The 11,954-nt window shown below is 37.1% G+C and overlaps 1 protein-coding gene across 1 annotated transcript; it reads right to left on the bottom strand.

Annotated features, from left to right (window-relative positions):
* Positions 1-4,835: 4,835 nt before the first annotated feature.
* On the bottom strand, positions 4,836-5,847 carry LOC121641426 (myelin-associated glycoprotein-like). Its single transcript, XM_041987536.1, has 5 exons — positions 5,816-5,847; positions 5,355-5,735; positions 5,159-5,258; positions 4,974-5,009; positions 4,836-4,872 (listed from the first exon to the last, which is right to left on the bottom strand). The coding sequence occupies exons 1-5, from the start codon at positions 5,838-5,840 to the stop codon at positions 4,836-4,838; spliced, it is 579 nt and encodes a 192-aa protein (XP_041843470.1). The 5' UTR covers positions 5,841-5,847.
* Positions 5,848-11,954: the final 6,107 nt, after the last annotated feature.

Genomic DNA, 11,954 nt, shown 5'->3' with positions numbered 1-11,954 from the left:
CCTTGCATTCCTCAGTTGTAAATTATAAGGGTGAGGTTTCTCTTTATACATGTTATAATGAACCTGATTTGTCCTTTGCGTTGGTGGGCGTGGTTTTCTATGCCTGCAAGGCAAGGACCCACCTGTTTGCATCTGGAGGGAAGGGCTGTGGGGTTTTTAAAACATCTTGAAGTAGGTAACTTCTCCATGTCTAAATAAATAAATAAATAAATTAAGGATCCTGGTAAAATTTAAGTATTAATACCTGCAGTGTGAACACAGATTTAACCGCTCACATTTTAGAGATAAATTGTAATGTAGCTTGCTAGGGGCCACAGCTGTTTTGACATATGTACCACCCCATCACTACGCCTATGAGTAAGAGTTTTAAGCGTTGATGTAGTGTTTGTAAACCTAAATTCACTGCATTTTCTTTATATAACCATAGGCCTTCTTTTAAAGAAAAGAGACATTTCAAACGTAACAACCATGGGGTATATATGCACAAAGGGGGTAATAAGGAACAGGTAAGGTGAATGAGTAATTAAACCAGGTGAACTAACGAGCCAGAAAGAGAAACCACAGGAACACAAGAGGGAAAACAGATAAACTTAACTAAACGTGACAAAGCCCAGAACTATTAACCAAAAATCATGACAAAAACTAAAACATGACACAAACTGTGATCTAAACAGAAAACACCTGTTGTAGAAAAATTACCAAGAGTCTGGAATGAGTAAAAGTATATAAGGTTTATTTACAGGAGAAGTATTGAATAAAGAATTACTTGCGAGTAATGAGAGTGGTCGTCCCGACTCGCGTGAAGTCGGGAGAGACTCTGAAGATTCATCAGAGAGAAACTGTTTTATTCAGCTGGTCCCCAGCTGAAGGTCACACAGTAAAATAACAAATGAGGAATAGAAAACTTAGTGGCACCACTTTCTTCCAGTTTTCAGACAAAGCCCACATACCACAACAAGCTGATATCCCAAACAACTATTGCTATCTAGCAGGTGCAAAAACCAGTCTCAAGTCTGCCATATCAGAGTTCTGGGAAGAAAGTGGTCAGTCTGACCTCACACACGCATACACAATGAAAACTGTAACTTCAGTATTCTGTAAAATGAGGACACACAATATGAAAACATAATAGTGAATGGATTAACAATAATAAATGAATAAAGAAAACTGAATATACATGTGATTATTATATGAGTATATATGAGTGATTACCATATGCAGCAAAATTTCTTTCACACACCACAAAAACCAGAACTAGAAACCAAGATCAAAACAGAACTAAACATGACAAACCAAAACTCTAAACCATGATCAACAGAAATAAAATCGAAACACCACAAACTACAAACTAAGATAAAAATCTAACACAAAACAAAGAACACACCAAACCCACGAACCATGACAGTTTTTCATATAAGGAAATTATTTTTGGCTGTTGTTTACATGTAGAAAATGTATTGCCTTGAAATTACTGTGAAAAAGAAAACTGCATATGTAGCCATAAGTAATAACTGCAACAGATTTTAACAGACTTTTTTTCATTTATTTATTTGATGATGTTGTTTTATAGGCAATAACTAACAGGCTCTGTTAGTTCCAGGTTCAATGTTTTTTTTTTTTTTTTTTTTTTTTTAACTTTTTTTTTTTTTTTTTTTTTTTTTTTTTTTTTTTTTAACTTATCTTGCTTTTAATCATTTTAATGCAATTTATTATTTTATTGCGATTATGTGTTGATTATGTGTTGATGCCTTTTACTATTCTAAATATCTGTAATGTCTTTGTTTTATGTAAAGCACTTTGAATTGTCCTGTACATGAAATGTGCTATACAAATAAACTGCCTTGCCTTGCCTTGCCTTACAATAAGGTCATTTTAAACAAGGCTTTTAATAAACATTGAGCCAGTTCGGCCTTCAATTTGTTCCAATTTTGTCATTTTTGGCCCACTGTGTAGAGTTTGACACCCCTGGTAAACGAAAAAGTTACCTTGAAGTGTCAAACACTAAGTCGGCATAGTTGTTTGTCTTGTTCCTGTGACAGACTGCTGTTCTGTACAGTGTGTGCTCCTCTCACCAAATAGCAGCTGCTTGTAATCTGTAATAAAAGAAAGAGGGATTTAACTTGTTCTAATAAAACTATCAGGTAACTTTAATTAATTCCTCTCACTCTATCAAAGACCTTTGGTATATGCTAATGTTTTACATTTATCACTTTATTGATTAGTTACTGCATGTATTTGTCTTCATATCTAACAGATGGAGAGCAGGAAATTATAGAAATGAATACAACATGATTCATATATTTTTCAGCTGAAATGACTGTAGGGTGGCATTTTAACAAATCATTAGCATTATGACCAAAACCCTCACACTTAAAGTTTTTCCACACGTTACCCCAACACCTCCTCCCTCATCCTCTTCCATGACAAGTTTGTCTTGCTCTGTGTGTGTGTGTGTATAAATTAAGTGACTTCCTCTTTTCACTTCTTCTTCTACAACATGGCCACACTAGGGACAGAGGATACAACACTAGCATCAAGATAGACAGACCACACATTGTCACTTAGTTACTGTAATACAGGCTTGCTTCCACACAAGTGTTTGCTGACTTTGACTCATGAAGGGCCGGGGCGTTTGCAGGCCAAGACTAGCTCATTTCTTTCTGATGCAGAAGAAAATGGAAAAGTTGAAAAATGATTCCTGGTATGTTTTAAAAAGAAAATTAAGGAATTCAGTTTAAATAACATCTACTGTTTTACTTCAATTTAAATTTTTTGCTTGTTTCCCATTGTCAGACAAGAATATTTCTTTTTAGTACATAAACGCTCATTGACTGCTGGTACTGTGTTGGACTCCCATTTCCCTTCAGAACTGCCTTATTTCTTTGTGGCATCGATTCAACAAAGTATTAAAAACATTCCTCAGACATTAGGGTCTAAATTAGCATGATATCATTACACAGTTATTATATTATAATGGTGTGATGACAGTTACTGTAGATTTGTTGGCTGAATATCTATAATAAGAATCCCACGTTCCACCACATCCCAAAGGTGCTAAGGTGCTGTATTGGATTGAGATCTGTTTACTATGGAGACCATTACAATACATTGAAGATGGATAGCTGTGGTCATAAAGATATGGACAGAAATGGTATTCTGTATATATTGATTGCTGGGGGTTTGTAACAATTGCACAAGTCTGATTCGAGTCACTGCTGCTTTTTTTTTATCACCACCAACCAGTCTCCTCTTACTCCTCTGACCACAGACATGAACAAGGCATTTCCACCCAGACAAGTAACGCTCACTGGATATTTTCTCTTTTTCAGACCATTCTTTGTAAACCTAGTGTGTGTAAAAATCTCCAGCAGTTTCTGAAACACCATACCATCATACCAGCTGTCTGCCACCAGGAACCACACCACTTCAGTACCTTTTACTCCCCATTCTGATGGTCAGTTTGAACTTCAGCAAGTCATCATGACCATGTCTACATGCTTAAATACAGAGATGTTGCAGTGTGATTGGACAATTAGCCATTTTGCACTGACAAGAAGTAACAATAGTAACTGTAACTGGTCACTGTATTAATATTTTTTTACATTTAAGAAACTTAAAATTCCACCATGCCCAACAAAGCTTCTCAGAAAAGACTGGGCTGAGCCAGTGAACTCTTTTAATATCTTACCTTGAAAAAATGACTCCAAATAAACCATCTGTACCAAAAAGAATGCAAGGTAATGTAAAAAGAACAGAAAGTATGCAAATGATTTAAGGGTCACAAAGTACACAGTTTCTCTAAAGCAAAACCAAGGCATCCTACTTGCACACATACATGCAAAATATGATGGCTGTCAAAAGCTGTTTGAGGAGCTCCAAGCTGAGCTGCTAAAATGTAAAAGAGGAATTTCTATTCAGTTTTAATTAGCCCTTTTACTCAAGCAACTGAGTCTAGACAGGCAGAATTTTTATATAAAAAATAATAACAAAATATGAAATTTGGGACTAAATAAATAGTTTAACATAGAAGGTTACTTTTGTGAGATACAACAAGGGATTGTCACATGTTAATCATTACAGACATAACTGTAGGATAACTGTTAAGTGATTTATTTGTGTATTCAAGTTGTGAACGTATTGTGTGTATTGTTGTTGCATATTGTTGATACCTATTACGTGTTGATATTCACCACTGTGAGGTGCAAGTTTACAGATCAGAGATGCATGCTTCATCATTAAGTTCATGTTTAGAGAGAGCGTCCAACTTATGAAACTTCTCACAAAAGACTGGGCTGCACTCTTACTTTTAAAATTTACTCCAAATAGGCCGTCTGTAAAAAAAAAAAAAAAAATTGGTTTGCAATTCAAGAACAGCCGTACACAAGAAGAGCAGATGAAAAATGTCAGCGGCAGGATACATGAACAGAAACAGAAAAAGAAACAAACAGTTTTTGGAAATTATATACACACATATACCATACACGTTTATGTACTGTATGTACACATACTAATACATAAACACTATATGCACACACAACACATATCTACATACATACCTATGCACAAGCACACATGTACACATACATATACACACACATATATAAAAGCATATATAGAAATTACATATCTTTAAAGCTGCCGGAGGAGTAGTGACAAAATGTGTTTTATAAAAATGATCTTAAAATGTCTCTTGCCTTTGGTCAGACTGAGATGGTCCTGGGCCTTTAGAATGAAACCTGAACATTTTATATATTAATTTATGAATTTATGAATGACAAGTTTTCTTTCAGCTATCTAAGATTAATGATATAAAATAATATAAAATACATTTTTCTTCACCTGCGGGACAATCTGGACATCCGATTCCACATGCTGAATTTCACAGAATTTGATTATGTTTAATTTTTTTTTAAAAAACAGACTCACATGACATTTTACAAGATGAATTTAGTATGTTTCACACATTTTTTTACCTGCCCTCTCGACTCTGTAGCTGTGCAACACGCCTCCTTTAGCAGGAAAAAACTATATATACTGTTAGAAATTGTAAAACTGCACTATTATAGTCAAGACGTGAACAAAAACACATTTTCTTTTAATCGTTCTTAATTATCTGATTTACTCAGTCAGTTACCATTGCTTGTGCATTATTATTCACTTGTATTTTTTCACCATGAAAATACAGAAAAATCCAAAGATCATAGCAGTACCAACTGCCACTGTTACAGGAATGATTATTAGATTATAGTTTTCTGTGCCTGCAAACAGAGCCAGTTTTCATTTATACAGCATTACACAATGAATCAAACTGGACTACAAAGAGAAAAAAAAGGGAAAATAGTCTCATGTTTTACATAGAGCGTGATGGTTTTGGAGGATTTTTTTTTTAGTGGGTGGGTCATCAGGTGTCGGCACTAGTTCAATCCGGAAACAAAAAGGGCTGTTTTCATGATCTTTAATTTCAATTATTTCTAGGGTGCAGTTGCCCTGACCCAGCTGTCCTAAGATCTTGGTTCTGTCCCTAAAACTGTCCGAGATCTTTGTAGGATCTTCATGGTATATATTTTCCTTCTTTGCGTCCAAAAGATGCCAAATAGCTCTGAGTTTGGAAGCAGGCAGCTCTCCTCCACTATGGGTGAACGAACAGGGAACCACAACACAGAAAGAAACCAGGGCCTTAAGCTGTTTTACAACAGAGGCCTTCCACTCTGCACTAAACACAGGGCAGCATGTAGCTGAAAAGGACAGACGTGAGAATAGGCAAGTCATGCATATGTGCAAGAAGACTGGAAGTAAAATGAAAAAACTTATTTACCTGCCATAAGCAGACAGAATATCATTATATTTATTTTTGTCCATTCCTCTGAAGTGGTGTTGGTGTAATACTCTGTGAAATGTTCATTTTGAATGTAATGACATAAAGAAATCAATAAGTTATACACAGTATAAATTCGTATTCATCTATCCATTGTCTATTCCTGCTTATTCCAATCACAGGGTGGGGTTGGAGCTAATCCCAGTTATTGCTAGGCAAGGGGTAGGGTATGACCTTGACAGGTGACCAGAAGTTTGGTGTACACAGTAAAAAAAAAAAAAAACTTAAATAAAAAAAAGCGATCATTTTTTAACCAAAAGTAAATTACACTGTTTTCATACTCTAAAATGTGAAATGATTCAAAACAGTCTAAGCATTTAATCTAAGACAATTTTTTATTAAAAAACATGTATGTTCCATTATTCAATTTATTTTATGTTGTGGAGATAAATGTGCAAACCAGTTCATTTAGGTGTTTTACGGTAAACAAGATGGTGTATCGGTCAGAATAAAGGGAGGAGGCGAATCCGAATATCTTTATCTTGAACTGTAGATCCAGCTGCGTTTATTTACAATAGTTCAACTCAGCAGTATCATAACAGTTCTGCAGCAGATCTGGTTTCTTCCAAAAGGCAAGCTTTCTTCTGTTCATTATCATTTTATTTAACTATAACCTAGTTAATTATCTGTAATTATGCTTTTGATTTTTTAACTATGTTTTAGGTTTTTTTCTTTAATGCTCTTTTATTTAAATATTAAGTGGCACCAGGAGATTCAAGAACTGCAGGTTTTGGGATATGCACTGGTCATTGATCCCCTTCTTGGCACTGACTCACTCTACAATTGTTTGGTTGCAGGAGTTTCTGATTATCAAGCGAAGAAGTATACTTTGGCTCAAGAATGTATTACTGGTTCAGTCAACTTTGGAGTTGCCCAAACCAGCAAGTGCTGCAACTCTGACCGTACCTGTTCCTTGTAATTTCCATTCTTGTTCATTTAAAGTTGTGCCATGTTGTTCTAACTATAGTTTGTTAAATTTATACTGTGTGTAAAATGATTGCAGTAATATCAGGCCAAAAAAACATGTTAAGGGCTAAAAAAAAGATTATTTGCATCAGAAAAGATGGCACAAGGTAACATTCATGCTACAATTTTTATTTAAGAATATGGAAGTCTTCATTTGCTAGTTTTGAATCAGTATTTGTAATTGAGAGAAACTTACAGGATTATTTTCACACAATAATTAAACTAAAAATCACACATTAAAAAGAAAACATTCCTTTTAATTGCTTCATCACCCTTTCATTCATCCAATAACTGATGTTTAATTTTGCAGATGCCACCAAATCCTCTCCAAATGGCAAAAAGTGTTTCACCTGTGAAGGAGAAGCATGCAATAAAACTTTAAACTGCAAAGGGAATGAGGATCACTGCATCAAAACAACATGTAAGAGACCTGCTGCTTCCTCTATCCTCCTCTACATCTCTTCTCTGGTCTGAACAATGTTAAGTAGTTCTAATATTAAACACCATTAAAGAATATTAATGCCTAACCATTGTTAATCCCGTTAATATAGAAGCGTCAGCTAAATGTAAGTAATGTAATGGTTTATTGAAAGACAGTGTAACTTAGATCTTCTTTCAACACACACTGAAGGAATGTAGTTTGATTTCTTGTGCAGTTTCTTTTTTCGTAATTGGCCTTGGCTTTAAATAGTCATTACATGAACTTCCAACCCTAAAACACCTTGTTCCAGACTTTTTTGATTCCACAGTGACTTTTATTATGTGCATTTGTGGAGTCATCATTGCCCAGCAATATCTCGAGACTGAGAAACAGCATATAGAAAATTTGCATGTGATGTCACCGCAGCTTCCTCCACTATTTTGAATGCACCCGCCTATTGTTTCCATCGACACAGTGAAGGCAGGAGGAACCTGAAAAAACGCATCAGAAAGGCCAAGCAGAGGTACAAACAACAGACTGAAGACCACTTTGAACACTAAAACCAAACATGGCAGCCCACAGATCAGCCATGACAGGACATTGTCGGACACACTGAACTAGTTTGCTGCTCGCTTTGAAACACAGAGCTATAGACGAGGTGCCCAGATTTCCCCTCACAAAGAAGAACCAGCTCTCATTCTCCAAAACCATCAAGTGAGATTGGCTCTAAGAAGGGAATTCTTTCACCCTCATGGAATGAATCGATAATTACTGTTTCAACCAAAGAAGACAAAAATAGAGTACTGTGAAAAATATGTACCAATATTATTATTATTATTATTATTATTATTATAATTAAATTGTGATTATAAGACATATACATTAATTATATGCAACAGATTTCAAACCTTTATTTCACACATCATAGACGAGGATCAAATAGGTTTTATTAAAAGCTCGACAAACCCAGGATAATATCAGGAGGACTCTACATGAAATCAAAGTTGTCAGGAAAAAGAGAAAAGTGTAATATTTTTAACTTTAGACGTGGAAAAAGCCTTTGATTGCGTTAGCTGGAGATTTTTCTTTTTGTGCTTTGAACTAAAGATTTGGTTTGAATTCACAATCAATCTCATGTATTAAAACTTTGTATCAAGGACCCAGAGCAAGAATAAAGATAAATGGTAGTCTTTCAAACTGGTTTAGTCTTGAAAGATCTACACGGCAGGGCTGCTGTCTATAACCAACATTATTTGCAATATTTATTGAACCCTTGGCCCAAGCAAAAAGGAAAGCAGAGGAGATTGAAGGGGTGAAAATTAGAGACATAGAACATAAAATCGGACTGTTTGCAGATGATGTCTTAATATATTTAAAAAGACCAGAAGTATGTTTACCTAGAATGATGGACCTCTTAAGCTATCTATCTGGATATAAATTGAATATAGGAAAGACTCAAGTCTTATCTTTCAATTATATCCCAACCACAGACATCTTAAACAATATAATTTTAATTGGGATAAGAAATCTATCAATTAATTGAGAATAACAATTACGGGCATTTTGAAGGACTTTTATGAGATAAATTATAACCCCTGTAAATAAATTTATTGGGATACTCATCAAGGAATTTCTTAAGCATGCTACTTATTTTCATTTATATTCTTACTCTAATAATCAGATTAAATATCTCTTATCTTTAAGCTCATATACTTACTAACAGTGAGCTAGTGTGCTTAAGCAACAATGAGACTCTTCATATGGGGTGAGTAAGAAGAACATACGAGGGGCTTTAATCACCCCCTCACATGTTCTTCTCACTTCTTAATTAATTTCGGTCAGAACACAACGGAGTAAACAGGAATTTGGTGAAGCATTTTAGGATAACCAATTGAAATCAGAGGAATAAACTAAATGAACTTTGGAATGAAAAGAGAATTTAGCGTTTAAAAGACACCACCTAAACCAGTTGGAGGCTTGGTTTGGTCTTACTGGGAGCAGAAGGTAGGGCCTACGAGCGGAGTCCGGCAGGACATCATGGTGCCGAGTTCCCTGAGGTCCGGGGTGAAGCTCAGCAGAAGACAGCCCGTCCTGAACCAGTCTGGTTCAGCTTCCCAGGCTAACCGTGGTTTTCAGTTCTCCACTGGCACAACGGTGACAATTGGCTGGTGTGACAAGTTTGGAAATCACAACAAGAGCCTTTATCTTAATATGTCCGCAAACGGGCGTTATTGATTAAAATGCTCGTTGGAAATGGGCTCTGCTGAAGACTGAACTTTGGACTGACTTTCAAAAAGTTCTTCTAAAAAGGAAAAAGTAATGAAAAATTCAGCAAGTCTGAATATATCTCGAGCTGGGCACAAAAAGTTTATGTCTTAGTAGCGTAGCAACGTTTCCGGGTCGATTTGAGCAAAAATATCAAAAACATAAACAACGAATACAAAGACAAAACACTAAGTCGAACGTTCTAATGTTAATCCATGGATTTCTTCTTACAGATCTGTTTTCGTTCTTTCTTCTCTATTCGAATCTGAACTTCTTCTTGTTCTCTCTCATTCCAAACTAAAGTCTCTAAGTTTCTGATAATATTTACCGGCTAAGGCGGGGTTTGGCGCGGTTAGTCCAATCACAGTGCTTCATTTACATACAAGGCCTATAGGTTTTAATCACTTGTCTATGTAAGTCTATATAAACTTATTTTCTATATACCAATTGTAACCTGGTGGTTCGAACTGCCACTTAAACCCAATTATCAGGTTGCATTATTTCATTCATCCTTGTTTTTATGCACCAACAGCTCCCCCTTGTGGTGAAGCTGTTAAGCTGTGTCAGTGGATGCGTGCGTGATGACGTGTTGAAGCAGACGTTTTTTTTAAAAAAAAAGCTCGAGTAGGAAGAGAACGCAGTCGCCACGTTACACAGCAGAAGCAAGGAGTCGCAGCTCATACCTGTCCAGAGAAGCGGAAAGGAGTTGTCAACTTTAGAAAAATTGATCCATGACTCATAGATGAAGTCACTGATCTGCTGAACCACAGAAAAGTGTTTGTTGGTCCAGATTAGCGCCAAGCTAAGGAGCTACAGGGCAGCCACGGAGTGTTGCCTCGTGCAGCAGCTAGCTAACAGCTTAAAGGCAGCAGCCGAGCATTGTCTCGTGCAGCAGTAGCTTTGATATTCCGGCTGGTTCTTGTTCACGGTTAAGATTCCAGACCCTCCGAGTCGCCACCACCTTCTGCCTCCTGGTCGACATCTTCATTACCATCATCCACATCATGCCACAGGATCATCACTTCAACTCCTCGTCTTCATAACTCATCTGTCGGCAGTCATCTTTCTGTGGATCCAGGATGGACAGTTTCATTCTCATAGGTGATGGTATGGTCTGCTAACTGAACTGACTGTAAGAAACGTGGACTCTTCTTTTGTGGTACATGGTGCTGAGTTGTGCACTGTTCAATGTTTGCATACCAGAATGCAACATAAATTTAAATACATTATTGCAAGGGGATTCAGTAGTTGGTGTGTGTTTTTGTTTTCCCATGAGGAACACACAAGGTCTGCAGCATTTCCAAAATAGGGAATCTTAAGGTCTTCACTGGTTCGTTTTATACAAAGTCTCCTCATAGAACCTAGGATCTTCTGATACACCTGCTGGTTGAGCTTAAGCAGCCAGTGGGGCTACAAAGTGGCGAGCCAGCCAGGAGGCATTTTGTGTTTATGGAACTAGTTTGTCCAGAATTTTGTAGATCCACACCAACACTGAATACCCAATTTTGTTTCGTTCATTTTTTGTCTTTTCTTAAGAGTTGTCTAGACATGTGGTAATGGATCTTTGTAACAAATACAACTTGAAAGGACAGAATAGCCTTTTTGTAACAGGAGTTGCAGTTACATACACAGAGAAAGAAGTATCTGACTTTTTTGGAGTCAATGGAGAGATAGCAAAAGTGGTCAGAATTCCAGATGAGCCAGAATTACCCTCTGGGAGAGTTCTGATAGAATATGCATCTGATAGAGCCATTCCAAGATTAGATCCTGCAGCTTTAGGTGATTTACCAAGCCCTCAAAACCCGAATGTACTTTGGCATGTGGAAACTATCCGTAATATGTGTCATGATGAGTTGGGCAAGGAATTAGCTCAGAGGTATCTAGAAGAACTGCAAGCTTTACATGGGGCTAGTAAAGCGAGCTTTTACACTGCACTTCAAACTGAGCTCCAAACTTTTCATAGTGGCACAAGTGCTCCCCAGCCAAGTGAGGTTCACTTACCTCCTCAGCTGTCTGCTTCGAACCAGGCGTCAGCAAGCATAACCGGTAACATTCAGCATGAGGCTGAAGGTGCTGCATTAGGCCCTGCAGGGTCACTCAACCATTCGCCACGCATCGATGAGTCTGTTTTTAACCCCCCACAGATCCAAAAGGTGGTTGTTGAACATATAATGCGTAGCGAACAATCTCCATCCAGTTACAGTCAGAGTAGGGTTCGCATATTTTCTGGCAGGCATCCGAAACCTAATGGGGAGGTGGATTATGATGCATGGCGCACGCAAGTTGAGCTCCTTCGCTGTGACCCCACACTTTCAGAGAACCAAAAGGTCAGGAGAATATTGGAGAGTCTGCTTAGCCCCGCAGCAGATGTTGTAAGATCTCTTGGCACTCAGTCTTCACTTGAGTCGTATCTCGTTCAGCTCGAAG

This window comes from Melanotaenia boesemani, chromosome 6, assembly GCF_017639745.1.
Source record: "Melanotaenia boesemani isolate fMelBoe1 chromosome 6, fMelBoe1.pri, whole genome shotgun sequence".
NCBI lineage: Eukaryota > Metazoa > Chordata > Actinopteri > Atheriniformes > Melanotaeniidae > Melanotaenia > Melanotaenia boesemani.
The sequence above is the reverse complement of the archived record's forward strand: the minus strand, read 5'-3'. Positions and strand labels throughout refer to the sequence as shown.